Source organism: Arachis ipaensis, chromosome B8 (genome assembly GCF_059453495.1).
Source record: "Arachis ipaensis isolate K30076 ecotype BB chromosome B8, ASM5945349v1, whole genome shotgun sequence".
NCBI lineage: Eukaryota > Viridiplantae > Streptophyta > Magnoliopsida > Fabales > Fabaceae > Arachis > Arachis ipaensis.
Window position 1 is genome coordinate 37646399 of NC_142443.1, and position 18133 is coordinate 37664531.

General features: G+C 35.8%; 1 protein-coding gene and 1 pseudogene across 1 annotated transcript; one reads left to right on the forward strand and one right to left on the reverse strand.

The window, feature by feature from the left end:
* Window positions 1-214: 214 nt before the first annotated feature.
* Window positions 215-2668, reverse strand: LOC148547724 (uncharacterized). The gene has a single exon (XM_088496621.1). The coding sequence runs from the start codon at window positions 2666-2668 to the stop codon at window positions 215-217; it is 2454 nt and encodes an 817-aa protein (XP_088352747.1).
* Window positions 2669-4835: 2167 nt separating this feature from the next.
* On the forward strand, window positions 4836-6232 carry LOC148547725 (uncharacterized; annotated as a pseudogene).
* The last annotated feature ends 11901 nt before the right edge of the window (window positions 6233-18133 follow it).

Consider the following 18133-nt stretch of genomic DNA (forward strand, 5'->3'; position numbering starts at 1 on the left):
ATAAGTTGATGGATGTGAAGAAAACCATACCCTTTCAAAGACCAAAAACTCAGTGGCGGAGCTTGAACCAAAATTTTGGGGGCCAGAAACTTAACATAAAAATTTAATAATAATATTTATATCAAAATAAAATTTATAAATATAATTATTCTTTAAGTTTGTTACTAATAAGATAATAAATAAATAATTCTACAGATAAAAAATATAAAATAATTTATAATGGTACTCTTCGAGTTTTTAATGACTTAAAATCTTCAATAATTGAGTCAGAACTAAACTTTTCAACAATTTCTTTCTCAATATAAATAACCAAATTATTCGCAAGAAAGTCGTCCTCTATCTTGTTTCTTAACCTTGTCTTTATTATTTTCATTGCTGAAAATGATCGCTCTGTAGTAGCTGTAGAAACTGGAAGAGTTAATATCAGACGAATCAATCTATCAATCAAGTAATATACTTTTGACTTTTTTGTTTCTGCTAAACATCTACACAGTTCATGAATAGTTGACAAATTCTTCATTTCTGGATGCTGACGAACATCAAGAATAAAATGCTGAAGCTGAAAAGGCAAATTAATCTTCTCTTGTTCAGTAAAGTCTTCGGGATAGTAGCTATCAACAAGAGTAGAAATCTTAGCAATGTCAAAATTTTTGTAAGCATCTTTAGGCATGAGAGTAGAGCTCAGACTTAGTAGATCCATTGCTTGATCATTAAATCTGCTATTTAACTCTTGTAATTGCTTATCAATTGTGACTAAAAATATCTCCACTCTAAAATAATGCTCAACTGTAATATGATCTTTTTGGTGACGCGAGCGTCTTTGCCTTGCAACATAAGAAGCAGTTAAATAAGGAATTAGAATATCATGTTGCTCACAAAATGATTTCACATTTTTTAATAATTCCTCCCATCTGTCATCTCTCATGCTTTGGATAAGTGTTTTTGTAGAATGAACTAGTTGCACAGCATTAACTATGTCTTGAGACTGCTTTTGTAAAGCTTGACAAAGAATATCAGTTATTCCCATCATATCTTTCATCAAATGCAAGATCAATACAAACTCAAATGAAGTCAGGGTATTGTAAGCACTATCTGCATCACCACGCTGAGAATAAGTTGATCCATCAACAATAATCTTTTGTAAAACAGTCAACGTTGTACCATACATATTTATCAAACTGCAAACAGAAGAGAAATGAGAACTCCATCGAGTATCACCTGCTCGTTTCAAAGTACCAATTTGATTTGCCCCTTTACCAGTTTCAAGTTCATCAATCTCTAATAAATGGACAATTTCATCTGTCTTGACAGCATGTAACTCATCATGTCGCTTACTAGAAGAACAAATGATATTGACGATGAAAGTCAATTTTGAAAAAAACTGATGTACAGGAATAACTTCTCTTGATGCAGCAACTAATGCAAGTTGTAATCGGTGAGCAAAACAGTGGATATAGTAAGCATAAGGACAATCTTTTAAGAATAATGCTTGTAACCCATTCCATTCTCCTCTCATGTTGCTGGCGCCATCATATCCTTGACCACGAATATTAGAGACATCAAGACCATGCCGAGAAAGAATGCCGCACAATTCTTGTTTTAGAGTTAATGATGTAGTATCTTTGACATGTACAAGATCAAGAAAACGCTCTTGAATAAAACCATGTATATCAACAAATCTCAAAACAAGTGCCATTTGTTCTCTTTTGGATTCATCACGAGCTTCATCTACTACAATGCAAAACTTGGAATCTCCAATTTCTTCACAAATATACTTTCTCACCTTGTTTGAGAGTATATGCAAGATTTCTTTTTGAATTTGATGTGAAGTATATTTAGCATTATATGGAGCATTTTCTAACACAGTTCTTGCAACTTCATCATTGTAAGATGTTATGAGTTTTATCATTTCAAGAAAATTACCTCGATTTTTTGATTCAGGAGTCTCATCATGGCCTCTGAAAGCACAAGCTTGAAATGTAAGCCAACGAGTTACATCAATGGAGGATTTTAGACGCAATCGATTCTTTTGAATTTCCTCAGAAGTATGATCCTTAATTACATTTTGGATGTGACTTGCCTGATTCAATAAATCTAGACATGCTCCAACTGCATTATTGTGTGGTGAGCAAGGATCTCCAATATGTTTAAGAAAAGCACAATTCTTTCCATCATTAACTTTTTTCCAATTTCTAAACCCTTTACTAATAAAAATATCTGACCCATTATGTCCACTGGATTTTTTGCTAACCAAATAACAAAATAAACAATATGCAGCATCTTCAGAAGGTGAATACTCTAACCATGAAGGAAAAATACCAAACCAAGCATATTGAAATCGTCTTGGATGCTTCGTACCAGATAGAGGATAATTGTCAAGATGTTTTTGATATGGACCCCATTTAAGATAAGCTCGTCTAACTTCATCTCTCTGGTTTGGGTGATATTGCCAAATTTGAAGCCGTTTTCCAGGGTCTCGTTCCAAAGAATTAAGATCAAACTCATCAGATGCAACTCTTTGAATTTTTGGAGGTTGTATCTCACTTTCTTCGTGATTCATTATAGTAGAAGAACTATCTACAAGTGTTAATATTGTAGAAGTTATATGTTCCCCTTCTTGAATATTAGCCTTTCTCTTAAAAAATACATCAATTCTTTGATTTTTCATCATTATTTTGTATAAAAATTTGAATATATATTCTGTAAAATATGTAAAAAAAAAAAGTTAGAAGGATAAATATTAAAATTTATAATATTTATTAAATTTTTTTTATGAATTTATCAAAATACAATAATATCAATACTTATTAAATATTATAATATTTTTATCATATAAAAAATTAAATTAAATAAATAATAAAATATAAAATAATATTAAATTAAATAAATAAAAAATACCTAATTTTTTGAGAAGCAAAGCAAAGGCAGTAGCGTGGTGTGTTTTGAGAAGCAAAGGTTATCTTTTGTATTTTTATAGTTATCTTTTTTTATTTGATTTGATTATTAGATGATTTTTTTTATTCTTATTTTTTTGTTAGATAATTTAGGGTTTAGGGTTTAGGCATGCCCCCCACTTTCTTTACACGCATAACCTTTCGAATTCAGGCTTCTAAAGAAACCTAAACTAGCATTTTTCAATAAGGAAGGATCAAGAGTATTCCATACCACCTTAGCTTTGCACAATCTCTAATGTAGTGAGCAACTGATTCCGCCCTTTCGTGACATCTGGGACAAATCTCATTAACTGCCAAACTGCACTTATATATGCCGAAAGATCTAAGTCGGAAGAGCATCATGGAGATAAAGCCAAATGAGAAATTTGGCCTTTTCTGAAATATTAGATTTTCACACCCAATCCCAATTCACATAATCTCTCCATGGAAAGCATTGCTTAGCTAATCAAGAGTAACCATTCCGAACGATGAACTATAACTACTTTTTATCACTAACATTTTCAAAATTCTTGAAAATTATTTCTAATAATTAATTTGATTTAATTGTGTACTTTTATTTGAAATAAGTTATTAAGATTACTTGTACTGTTAATTTTTTTGATAACCAACTATTAGTTAAATATTTATTTTTCAATTTTACATGAATATATAGGGTGCATCAGGTTTGTATTTGTAATGTATGATAATCAAATACGAAGGCATTCAAGCGATCATCATAACTAATTCCTTCCAAGTTCCGATGACTATTTTTGAATATTGGAAAACTAAATTATGATTAAAGTGATGACCAAATATTATTAGGATTATTATCAAATTGGTTGTGTGATATATTTTGTTTAGTATGCAAAAAAATCATTTGATCCATTTGACCCAAGAAAAATAAAATTGGTCCATTAAGCATAAATCAGCTCACAGACATTTAAACTCTATGGCCTTATACCAAACTCAGTTGTTTCACTCTATTCTTTCCATACTTAAATTCAAAGTTTGAACGGTTACCATCACAATTTCTTTCATCAGAAATAAATCAAGTCTCTAGTCAAATGAAGGAAACTAAATTTGGTCCAAATAAAGATCTAAGCTCAATTCGGTGACCACACACAAACTCATCTCACTTCAACAAAGTCACTGACTAGGTAAACAAATTTAAATATATTTGAATCCTCTTTTACTTTCATAGAACCCACAAACTCTCTCTTCTCTCTCTTCCCTTTCTTATCACAGCAATCTCTAAAACAAAAAAGAAAAAAGAGAAAAGATCTAAAGCTAGGGCATAAAGAAGAATGAAAAGCTAGCTTCCATTTTCAAACAAGAAGGAAAAGTTAAAATACTACAACAAAGAGAAGATCTCAATGCAATAGAAGATCACAAAAAGGTGGTTTCCTCATTCGTGCTTCAATGAAAAATCATAAAAAAATCTTCTATGTCTCAAGCACCTTTCATGCAACTATCAAGACAAAGAAGTCAAAGGTGCTCAATGGCTCATCAAAAGTCAATAATCAAACTTAGGGCCAAAGGAAAGATACACGACTCAGATTCAACAAGCTTGAGGAAAGTAAAGTGTCTCCTGTTTTCTCTACCTAGCAACTTCTCTATTTTTGGTTTTTCAACTTAGGAGATAAAAGTAAAGTGTCTCCTGTTTTCTCTACCCAGCAACTTCTCACAATAACTGTTCTTCTACGCTACTTCATTCTGGCTCTTCTTGTGTCAGGAGACAAAACCTAAATTTCTCCTGTATTCCTCATCAGAGAATAAAGTTACAAGAAGAGTTAAAAGGAGGCCAAGATTCAACCCTCTTCTCTTAGCCACTGATTACCATCAATTGGTATCAGAGCTTGGTTTCAAAGAGATCAAGGTTTGCAGCTTGGAGGAAAGATCCTGATGGCAAGCAACAATGGTTCCAACGTGGTGGCATACACTTTGACTGAAGGTCAATCAAACAACAGACCTCCATTCTTCAATGGAAAAACTACAACTATTGAAAAGAAAGAATGAAGATCTTTGTTCAATCGGCAGACTACAACATATGGAAAATCATCATGAATGGTCCTCAAGTCCCAACCAAAACCGGCACAAATGGCGTTGTCATTCCCAATATTAAAGCCGATTAGAACGATGAAAACAAAAATAAGATAGAGCTCAATGCCAAAGCTATCAACATGCTAAACTGTGCAATCAGTTTCGAGGAATACAGAAAGGTATCAAGGTGCAAAATAGCAAAGGAGATCTGGAATAAGCTTCAAGTCACAGATGAAGGCATTATTCAAGTCAAGCAAACTAGAATTGACATGCTGTGTAAAGAATACGAGATGTTCTCTATGAAGGAAGGAGAATCCATTGATTATATGTTCGAAAGATTTTCTATCATCATCAATGGCTTAGATGCTATGAGGATTACACACTCTGAACCAGTGCTAGTGAGAAAAGTTCTAAGAAGTCTAACAAAAGAGTGGAAAACCAAAGCTACAGTCATATCTAAGAGTGGTAATATTAGTCAAATGGCTTACGATGAACTGAGAGGAAAATTACTTACTTATGAAATCACTCACTTAAAAAATGATACAAAAAAGAAAGGAATGGCTCTCAAATAATGTACTGAGTCTCTGGGCGATGTATCTAGTGATGATTTATCAGATGAAGAGTTTATATTTTTTGTTAGAAAACTCAAGAGAATGATGAAACTAAGATGAAGAAGTAAGGGAAGCAGTTCATGAGGACCAAAGAAGGACCTAAGCAAGGTCATCTGCCACAACTGTAAAGAAGTAGGATACTACAAATATGACTATCCAAAATTGAAGAAAGAAGACAAGTCCCAAAAAGACAAGAAAAATGGGCTTACAGCCTCTTGGAAAGATCTGGAGAATGATTCAGATGAAGATGAAGATTCAGACAACAGCTCTCAAGCCTACCTTATGGCCGACCACAATCAACTTGATGAGGTGATTTTTATTGAACCATCTAATGAAGACCTTCATCTCATGATTGATCATCTCACTGAAAAATTGATAAGTTTTCTAAATCAGTATCATGAACTTGAATATGAAAATGACATCTTAAAAGCTGAAAATGTATTTCTCAAAGATAAATTGAGGAAAGCCAAAACCACTGTTGATCTTGTTGAAGAAAACAAACCGCTTAAGGCTGAACTTAAAGGTTGTGAAAAACAGCACTCAGTGATTGCATATTTAAACTATTTTGAAGAAAATAAAAGGTTTCATAAAGAGATTAAAGGTCTAGAACAAGATCTAGCCAAGTTTGCTCAAAGTTCTAAAAATTAAAATAAATTATTGGCTAGTCAAAGACCTCTTTATGAAAAAGTAGGTTTGGGTTATTGTAAAAAATTAAAAACTGTTTTCAAAATTTCACAATTTGAAAATGTAGCTTCCACTTCTAAAGACATAAGATTTCAAAATCCAAATCTCCATAAAAAATAGCAACCAAATTTTTTTTGTCACATGCAATAAAGAAGGTCATTTTCCTATTCAATGTTTCATCCATAAAAGGAAAATTGATGAAAAAATCTACAAAATAGTTGGCAAATATAATAATCTTGGTCAGAGAAGATGGTTTAACATTAAAAAATTTGAAAAGATTTGGATACCTAAAGTTACTTAAGAGCTTTGTGCAGTTTTGCCTAGCATCCAAAAAGAAGGATGACATGTGGTACATGGACAGTAGATGCTCTAGGCATATGACCGGAAAGTCTACTTTCTTCATCAAGCTTGACAAATACGATGGAGGCTTTGTGACTTTCGGTAATAATGATAAAGGTAAAATTTTGGCCATAGGTAAAGTAGGTAAAAATTTTTCCTCTTTCATTAATGTTGTATTCCTAGTCAAGGATTGAAACACAATCTTCTAAGCATTAGCCAATTATGTGACTTAGGATATTTGGTTATTTTCAAGAAATTGGTATGATTGGTTGTGTGTGAAAAATTTGGTGAAATTTTGTTTGAAGCTAAAAGATGCAACAATGTGTATGGACTTACTCTAGAGGAACTAAAAGAACAAAATGTAGCATGTTTTACCTCTATGGAATCCAAAAAATGGCTATGACATAAGAGATTAAGACATGCAAGTATATTCCAAATCTCTAAACTTGTAAAGAAAATTTTGGTTAGCGGTCTTTCCAACATCAAATTTGACAAAGATGTCACTTGTGATACTTGTCAATTGGACAAACAAATTAATCTTCTTTTAAGCCCAAGGATGACATCTCTACCAAAAGGCCATTGAAAATGCTACACACTGATCTTTTTAGTCCTACTAGGACTCAAAGCTTAGGAGGCAAACATTATGATTTAGTAGTGGTTGATGACTATTCTCGATATGGATGGGTCCTTTTCTTGGTTCATAAAAATGATGCTTTCATTGCTTTTTCAACTCTTTGCAAAAAGCTCCAAAATGAAAAGAATTTGAAAATTGTTTGCATAAGAAGCGATCATGAAAAAAAGTTTGAAAATCAAGATTTTGAAATCTTTTGTGATGAATTTGGAATTTCTCATAATTTCTCATGTCCTAGAACCCCCCAACAAAATAGAGTTGTTGAAAGGAGAAATAGAAGTTTCCAAGAAATGGTTAGGGCAATACTTTGTGAAAATGAAGTTCCAAAATTTCTTTGGACAGAGGCTGTAAACATAGCTTGTTACATTTTAAATAGAACCATCATTAAAAAAGGTTTAAAGAAAACACCTTATAAGCTTTGGAAAGGAATACCTCCTAATCTTAAGTATTTTCATATTTTTGGATGCAAATGCTTTGTATGAACACTAAAGATAATCTTGAAAATTTTGATCCAAAGTCTTATGAGGGTTCTTTTATTAATTACTTAACCACTAGTAAAGCATATAGAGTTTATCTCAATGAACATCGAATCATAGAGGAGTTTGTACATGTCTCATTTTGTGATACTAACATCATTCCAGGTACTGTTGTAGAAGATGATGCAGGAACTGAAGCTGATTTGAACTCACAAAAGGATCAAGGAAAGATAAATCGGTCCCCACTGTGAAAAATGCTGGCTCTAACTCTACAGATCAAAATACAAGAGACAATTCTATTTTGTCTCCTACTGAAGCTGGAGATTCTAGAACTGTAAACACTGTAGAACCGAATCAAAGGCAAACTGAAATCACCTCTCAAAAGCCCAGAGAATGGAAGTTCTTGAGAAACTATCCACATGAATTCATCATTGGAGATCTATCCCATGGATTCACTATTAGATCCTCAAGTAGAAAGAGAGTCAAAATTAACAAATTTTCTCTCTTATCACAAATAGAGCCCCAAAATGTGAAGGAAGCTCTTGAAGATCCATCATGGTTAAGACAATGGAAGAAGAGTTAGTCCAATTTGAAAAGAATGAGGTTTGGACTTCTGTGCCTTGCCCAAATGGTAAAAAGGTAACCGGCACCAAATGGATCTTTAGAGATAAATTGGGTGAGAATGGTAGTGTGGTTCGAAATAAAGCTAGATTAGTGGCCCAAGGGTATGATCAAGAAGACGGCATTGACTTTGATGAGTCATTTGCTCCGGTGGCTAGAATGGAAGCAATAAGATTATTGCTTGCCTATGCTGCCCATAAAGGTTTTAAACTCTTTCAAATGAATGTCAATTGTACTTTTTTAAATGGCTTTATTGATAGAGAAGTGTACGTAGCCCAATCCCCGGCTTTGAAAATAATAAGTTTTCAAACCATGTTTTTAAACTTTCAAAATCTCTTTACAGTTTGAGACAAGCTCCAAGAGCTTGGTATGAAAGGCTTAGGTCTTTCTTGTTACAAAATGGTTTTCAAAGGGGCACTACGGATACTACTCTCTTTATTAAAGAGTCCAATGATCATTTCATTCTTGTCTAAGTGTATGTGGATGACATTGTGTTTGGATTGGCAAATGAAATCTTGTGTGAGGAATTTGGAAAACTAATGATTAGTGAGTTTGATATGAGTATAATGGGAGAGCTCACATTCTTCCTTGGATTACAAATCAAACAAACTCCTAGTGGTATTTTTGTACACCAAGGTAAATATGCCATAGAATTAGTAAAGAAATTTGGTTTAGAAAACTCCAAACCAATGAGTGCTCCAATGCATCCTAATACCAAACTTGACAAGGATGAAAATGGGAAAGATGTTGATGAAACTCGGTATAGAGGAATGATCGGATTACTTATGTATCTAACTTCCTCTAGACTGGACATTGTTCAAAGTGTGGGTGTATGCTCTAGGTTTCAATCTCACCCTAAAGAACACATCTTTCTGATGTAAAACGGATCATTAGATATGTTAAAGGCATGTTTGATCTTAGTCTGTGGTATCCTATAACTGATGAATTCTGTGTAGTCGGATATTGTGATGCAGATTTTGCAGGTGATCGAGTGGATAGGAGAAGCACTTCAGGAATCTGTTGCTTCCTTGGACAATCCTTGAACGTTTGGTCAAGAAAAAAGCAAGCCACTGTTGCTTTGTCAATAGCAGAGGCCGAATATATCTTAGCTTCCTCTTGTTGTTCTCAGTTAATTTGGCTCAAAACTCAGCTTGTCGATTACAAACTGAAAGTCAACAGTATCCATTTGCTTTGTGACAACTTGAGTGCCATAGATATTTCTAAAAATCCTATTTTACACTCAAGAACTAAGCACATTGAAGTTCGGTTTCATTCTATAAGAGAACATGTGCAAAGGGAACAATTGATATTCAATTTATAAAATCGGAAGATCAATTGCTGATATCTTCACTAAACCGTTGTGTGAAGATAGGTTTTGTAAACTGAGAACTTCCTTAGGAATGGTTGATGCCAAGTTTTTGAATTAATTGTACTTAAAGAGTTTTCTGGTTGTTTTTGTCTCACAAGTCGCAGGAAGACAAATCTAGGTAGATGATGACTTCCTCTGTGTTTCGTGAGGCTCAAACGATGTACTGCACATTTTTGTGGGTATAAAATTGAAACTAATTAATCCATGGTGGCCTAATATGTTTCCGTAACACCATCTCTGGGCCTATGAGAAAAAGGTTTTGTTTAATGAATTGGGCCTCATGCTAGTTTTGATAATCAACTTAAAGGAGGAATTTTTTATTTTATTTTATTTTATTTTGCCCTAACTTAAATTTGTCAGTTACATTTCAAATCATCATGACTTGTCACTTAAAAACTGATTTCTTTAGATTTTAAAATCCCTTGAATCCCGTTTTATTAGTTTAAATTTTCAAGGAAGTTCCTTTTGCATTTAAGGTGATTTTTCAATCAAGAAAACTTCTCTCCTTCCCACTATTTCACATTGTCATATTCTCTCTCCTCTTTACCTTTTTCTTCTTCATGATGAGAAAGAAAGTGGTCACATGAAGAGACATAGGTTTTTATCATCCTCCTCGCAATCCTCCTCCTTTTAGGCCTCAGTCTCACACTCACATACATATTCACTCACACTCATCTTCCTCTTATTTCTCTCAACCTCCAGCTTCTATGGCAAGAACTAGGTCTACCAATCCCAGGCCGTCATCTGCACAACAGGAGGCTGATTCATCTCGAGCTAAAGCAGCTAAAGGTAAAAGACCAATGACAAAAGAGGAATGTCCACCGTCTCTTCCTCCTCGTTCATCCTCTCGTCCTTCTGGACGATCAACCCCATCTAGTCGTCATTCTAAAAGTACTAAAAGACCTATACTTCAATTTATCACAGAACCTCCTAATCTTGATTCTCTTGATTTCAAATGCCACTTTAGAAAATATTTCCATTCTCGCTATGATCCTCTTCATTTTTCATCATGCATGAACTTTAAGTTTCACAAAGAGGTAATCTCAAAATGCACTCTGTGTTCATCCTATGTCACTGACTTGGATGCCCTGACTGACAAGGGTATAGACTTTAAAGATAATTTTTATCTGTTAAAATAGAAAAAACATCTCCATAATCCAAAAGCCTGTGTATCTTAACCTGGTTAAGGAATTTTATGCAAACATGTTGTATCATGATGGAAACATTCATTCATATGTTAAGGGCTGTCAAATCATTTTGAATAAAGAATCCCTAAGTGATGCTCTTGATTATGAGTATATAAGGGTGAAAGCCTTTGTACCTGGTAAATGGGACAATAATCTGAGCTTATCACATAAGGATGATCTTGCTAACATATGTGATAATTTCTCACTCATGGATGGAATGATACCCACACACAGAGCTTTAGACCCAGTTAGAACCTAGCTTTATCGCATCATTACCCATATTATCCTGCCTCAAAGTGGATCCTATCAAAGGGTCACCATCTGTGATACCTTGGTTCTTTATGCAATCCTCAATCTTGCTCCAATCTCATTTGCCTATCTCATGATGCATCACATGATTGACTGTGTTACCAGTGATACAAATGTTTCACTCCCATACGGAATGTTTTCAACTTGTCTTTGAGCATTTTTCTGTTGAACTAAGCAATGAGGCCGTAGAGAACAAAATTTTATCTTTTAAAAGTGGCGGTGCAGTGAAACCTACCAAAAGAAAAGCTCTAAGGCCACTAAGGATCCGGTTATGGACGAAAGTGAAGTTGAAAGCCTCCCTCCACCTTTGGTTGCGGGCACCTTGATGAGCGGATATTTTATACACTTTTTGGCATCATTTTCATATAGTTTTCATTATGTTTTGTTTAAGTTTTATTATGTTTTCGTAGGTTTTAGTGCAAAATTCATATTTTTGGATTCTACTTTGATTTTGTGTGTTTTATGATGATTTCAGGTATTTTCTTGCTGAAATTGAGGAGCTTGACCAAAAGTTTGATTCAGAGACAGAGAAAGGACTACAGATGCTGTCAGGATCTGACCTCCGTGCACTAGAAGGAGCTTTTCTGGAGCTACAGAATTCCAAATGGCGCGCTCTTAGCGGCTATGGAAATCTGACATCCAGGGCTTTCCAGAAGAATATAATGGTCCATACTTTGCTTTGGAAATGAAGGCCCAAAACTAGCCTTCAACGCCAGCCACCAGCTCCATTCTTGGCGTCCAACGCCCACAGGGGAGTAGCTGGCATCCCAACGCCCAAAAAGGAGTCTCAAGCTGGCGTTCAATGCCCCTAAGGAGTTCTAGCACATGGAGACACCTTTAGCTCAGCTCAAACACTCACCAAGTGGGCCCGGAAAGTGAAATTTTGCACTACAAGACTAGTTTATCTTATTTATGTAATTCTTAGTTAGCAGATTAGTATTTATAGGAGAAGATCACCCTTGTTTGGGGTGCCGGTATTCTTCTCCCTCCCCCCATTTTGTATTTTCGAACATTATGAGTCACTAACCTCCTAAGGTTAAGGTTAGGAGATCTGCTAAGTTTCATGGATCAATAATATTACTGTTCTAGTTCAATATGTCTGATTCTATTCTCTTATGCATCCTCGTTCTTCATCTTATGAATTGAGGGTGACCCATGACAATCACCCTTGTTCTACACGGGTTCCGTGCGAGTGCTGACCCGGATAGCGTTAAACCAAAGCTAGAGATTGCATTGCGGATTCCAATAAAGTACCTGGGTAACTTTGGATACGTGACATGAAATCCCGTTGACCGTGGGTAAGTGAGGTCTCTGTGGCGCTAAGGCTAGAGTCTGAGAAGCAGCATTCCCTGATCTTGAAGATCTGCCTTGTTTGTAGCACCTTGAGTAGGATCATGAAGGGGAGTAGATTGCTTAGAGCTTCATCTTCTGCTATAGTGAGAAACCTAGCAGTGGCTTGATGAGAGGACATGAGTCACTTGCAACATGGTGGATTGCTGCAGTGGAGGAGGTTAACTTGATGAGAGGACATGAGTTAATCACCTACGGCTACCATTGAAGGAATCAGAAAGTTATTGAAGTGGACAGTAAGAAAAGTTAATCCGGAAAGACAAAGCATCTCCAAAGCCTCAACTGTTCTCCTATCATAGATTTCACACCTATGTAGTAACGTTTTATTTATTTATTCTATTTTATGCGTTTTATGTGATAAACTATAATTTCTATCCGCCTAAGTAAGATCTGCAAGGTAACCACTACTTGCTCAAACCAACAATCTCCGTGGGATCGACCCTCACTCACCTGAGGTATTATTTGGATGACCCGGTATACTCGCCAGTCTATCTGTGCGAATTCTGCGGAGCCAGTTTTGTACACGAAGTTTTTGGCGCCGTTGCTGGGGATTGTTCGAATTTGACAAACTATCGGATTATCTTGTTGCTTAGATTAAGTACTTTTTACTTTTGTTTTGTGTCATTTGCTTTTTTTCAAAGAGTTTTGAAAACCTTTTCTTTTCTTTATTAATCTTTGTCTTTTGTTTGAGTCTTTTGTACTTGTTCTTGTTAAATTTTTTGAACTTTCTTGTTTCTTTTTCCAAAAATTTTCAAAAATAGTGTCTTTTGTTTGAGTTTAACGTCAATTCTTAAGTTTGGTGTCCTTTGTGTGTTCTTGATCTTTTCTTTAAAATTTTCGAAAATTGCTCTTAGTGTTCTTTCTTGGTATTCAAGTTGTTCTTGTTTCTTTTCTTGTTTTGATCTTTAAAGTTTTAAGTTTGGTGTCTCTTGGTGTTTGTTTTCTTAATTTTCAAAAATTATTACTCTTTTGATATAAAAATTTTAAGTTTGGTGTCTTTTGGTTATTTTTCGCGTTCTTCATTAATTCAAAAAATAAAAAATATCTTTTCTATCTTTATTTAGAATTTTTGAATTCCTTGCTTACTTTTCTTGATTTAAAATTTTTTTAAGATTAGTATTTTCTTGTTAGTAAAGTCAAATTTTAAATTTTAAATCTTATCTTTTTAAATCTTTTCAAATCTTTTCTTTTAATTTTGATTCTTTCTTATCTTATCTTTCTTTTAAATTTTAAAATTCAAAACTTTTTAAATTCTTCATCTTATCTTTGGCTTATCCTTCTTTAAATTTCAAACCATTATCTTATCTTATCTAAAGTTTAAATTTCAAATTCAAAATTTAAATTTTAAAATTCAAATTTCAAAATCTTATCTGTTTCTAATTCAATTTCAATTTTTAAATTTTAAAATTTAAAATTCAAAATTTAAAATTCAAATTTCAAAATCAAATCCTTTTCAAATCTTATCATATTTAGTTATCTGTTTTCTCTTTCTTCTTTTTCAAAACTTCCTAACTAATTCCTCTCTCTTCTAATTTCGAAAACTTATCACCTCTTTCTCTCTCTTCTTTTTCGAAAATCATCCATTTAATTTTCAAATCTTGTTAATTAATTTGCTTTTAATCTCTTTGTTATTTTTGAATTTAATCAATAAATAAAATAAAAACAAAAATATTTTAATTCTATTTTTCCTTTTTACTTCTTAATATCCAATCCTACCTTTCTTCACCATGAACCCAAATGGGAATGAACAGTTTAGAAGAACTTTGGGATCCTATATGGCCCCCACTCCTGCCTTCTATGGGAGAAGTATCAGTATACCTCCATTGAAGCAAGTAATTTTGAGCTAAATTCTCAGCTCATTATTCTGGTGCAGCAAAATTGCCAGTACTCTGGACTTCCACAGGAAGAGCCTACTGAGTTCCTGGAAAATTGAGGGAGTAAATCAGGATGTCTACAGACTACTACTCTTTCCCTTTGCTATAAGAGATCAAGCAAAGAGGTGGTTAGATAACCAACCTAAATCTAGCTTGAAACCAGGGAAGCATCTAGTAGACAAGTTTTTAAATCAATACTTTTTCCCAAGGAAGTTAACTCAGTTAAGGCTAGACATCCAAGACTTCAAGCAAGAGACTAATGAATATCTTTATGATCTCTGGGAGAGGTATAGAAGAATGCTATGGAAATGGCCCACTGAAATATTTTCAGAATAGGTGCAAGTAGACATCTTCTATTATGGCCTCACAGACATGGCTAGGATGTCTCTAGACCACTCTGCTGGTGGTTCTATACATATGAGGAAAAAAATTGAAGAGGCTCACGAACTTATTGAGACAGTCGCCATGAACCAAAATCTATACTCTGTTGATGAGACTTCCATGAAAGGAGAAGTTAAGTCAATATCTACTGAGTCTAACCCTCCAGAATAGGATGGCCCATTGACTCAGTAGCTACACGCCCTCGCACAGCAGTTGCTGGAGTTGCAAGAGGCTTCGCGAGAAACTCAGACTTGCAATAGGAATGTAGAAGCCCAGCTAAGTCAGACAAGGCAGCAATTATCTAAGCAGATAAAAGATGAATATTAGGCAATCTAATTGAGGAGTTGGAAAATATTAAACACCCAACTTCAGAGCAACAGGAGACTAGAAGAAGAAAAGCTAACAGAGGACAACCAGACAACTGTCCAAGACACCCCTGAGGACGTTGCACGTCCTTAGAGGAATGTCATTGGCGTTCAACGCCAAGAAGGGGTGCTCACTCCTGGTGTTGAACTCCCAAAGGGGGGCAACACTTTGGCGTTCAACACCAAGAAGGAATACCCACCCTTGGCATTGACCGCCCATAAGGGAACAGTGTTCCTGGCGTTGAACGCTAAGAAGGGGGCAGCAAGAGTGTTGAACACCCAACTAGGAATGGTCAGACACATGCAAGTGCAGATAAGACCCTTCCTAAGTAAGTTACTAACCCCACTTCCGATTCTGTAGGCATCCAACCAACATCAACTAAAGTTGATGAGTACAGGGCTAAGATGCCATATCCTCAGAAGCTTCGCCAAGCGGAAAAGGATAAACAGTTTGCTCACTTTGTGGATTATCTTAAGACACTTGAGATCAAGATCCCTTTTGCAGAGGCTCTTGAATAGATACCTTCTTATGCTAAGTTTATGAAAGATATCTTAAGTCATAAGAAGGACTGAAGAGAGGCAGAAGTAGTCCTCCTATTTGAAGAATGCAGTGCAGTAATGCAAAAGTGCTTACCAGAGAAACTCAAAGATCTTGGGAGCTTTATGATACCCTGCACCTTAGGGGATGCCTGTACAAAGACAGCCCTATGTGATCTTGGAGTAAATATTAACTTAATACCTGCATCATTGATAAAGAAGCTCTATTTAACTCACGAAGTTAAACCTACCCGCATATGTCTTCAACTTGTTGATGGCTCTGTTAAGCTTCCATCAGGCGTGATTGAGGACATGATTGTTAGGGTTGGACCCTTTGCTTTCCCCACAGATTTTGTAGTACTGGAAATGGATGAGCACAAGAGTGCAACTCTCATTCTAGGAAGATCCTTCCTAGCTATAGGACGAACTCTCATTAACGTTCAGAAAGGGGAAGTAACCCTGAGAGTCAATAAGGATGAGTTCGTACTAAATGCTGTCAAAGCCATGCAACATCCAAACACTCCAGAGGAGTGCATGAGTATTGATATCATTGATTCCCTGGTGGAAGAAGTGAATATGGCAAAGAGACTCGAAGAAGAGCTGAACAACATCTTTTTTTATGCTTAGCCTGATTTAGAGGAGTCAGAGGAAATAAAGGAGCCTCTGAAAACTCCTAAGGAGGAGGACAAACCTCCTAAACTCGAGCTCAAGCCATTACCATCCTCCTTAAAATATGCATTTCTTGGAGATGGTGACACTTATCCTGTGATTATAAGCTTTGCCTTAGAACCACAGGAAGAAAAAGCACTAATCCAAGTGCTAAAGACACACAAGACAGCTTTTAGGTAGACACTAAGTGACCTTAAGGGCATTAGCCTAACCCGATACATGCACAAGATCCTGCTGGAAGATGACGCCAAACCAGTGGTTCAACCACAAAGGCGACTAAATCTAGCCATGAAGGAAATGGTGTAGAAGGAAGTCACAAAATTATGGGAGGTCGGGATTACCTATCCCATCTCTGACAGCCCCTGGGTGAGCCCTGTCCAAGTTGTTCCCAAGAAGGGAGGCATGACACTGGTTTATAATGAAAAGAATGAACTGATTCCTACAAGGACAGTTACAGGGTGGTATATGTGCATTGACTACAGGAGGCTCAATAACACCACCAGAAAGGATCATTTTTTTTACCATTTTTTTTGCAACTCCAACCACTAAACATCTTTCTCTTACGCTTAATTCTATAAAGCCTTCTAAGTTGACCATCCGTTTCAAGAATACCATACTCAGGTGGGACAGTAAAGCGAATAGAGATAAGTTTTACCCACTCAAATGAAGGAGTAGATGGCAACGTAGGTAGAGAAGTCTCCAATGATCTTGACAACGCATGTTCAACTCCCGTCCATCCTTTTCGAATGACTTCTACTTCTACATCATTCGCAGACTCAATCAGAGAAGAGTCTTCATATTCAAGGAGCTCATTTGCGGATGTAGATTCATCACTAGAAGGGCTTGATTCATGATCCTCATCACCAAGGGAACTTGCTTCTTGATCTATCCTATCCAAGTATTCATAGGGAATATGCCATGGAGGTTGTGCACTGGCCTTCTTGACATCAATTTCAATCTTTTTAGAGGAATACTCTGCAACTCTAGATTCCCATGGAGGTTCAGCATCTCCTAAGTCTTCAACCACTTCTCCCTCTGCAACTATTATGGCTTCCTCCACTTGTTCCAATACATAGTCACGTTTCTCATTGTCCACCAGAGTTTCTAGTGCCTCCTTCATGCTACGCTCTTCTTTAAATTCTTCATATGTAGCCATGGGAGTACTTCGAGTGTTCAAATGTTGGGAAGCTAATCGGTTTACTACCTCAGTCAAGGCAGCCGTGAGTTATAGTACCTCCCATTGCATCTCTCTTTGTCCTTGAAGGAGAACTCCAATAGTGTTATCCATTGGAGATTGGGGTGGAAATGGGGGCTCATTGTTTGGGAGGAAAGGTTCATGATAGGAGGGTGGTTCATCATAATAAGGAGGTGGTGGTTCTTGGGAGTAATTGTGTTGGGATTGGGGTGGTTCTAAGTATGGCTCATAAGGTTCTTGGTATGGTGGGTAAGGATTAGGATCATAAAAGGGTGTTTGGTAGTGGGTGGCTTGTGAGTATGGTGGTTCAAAGTTATGTTGAGGAGGGGCTCACAGGTATAGTGTGGTGGGGGTTGATTGTCACGAAAAGGTTCACCATAACTATTGTCTTGGTATGCATCATAGAATGGCTGTTGGCTATAGCGCATTGGAGGGGGTTGTTGCCAAGAGGGTTGATCAAATCCTTGTGGCTCCTCCCATCTTTGATTGTTCCAATCTTGATGCATGTTCTCATTACAGCGCCCATTCCCTGCAACATAATTGGAACCAAACTCATAGCGAC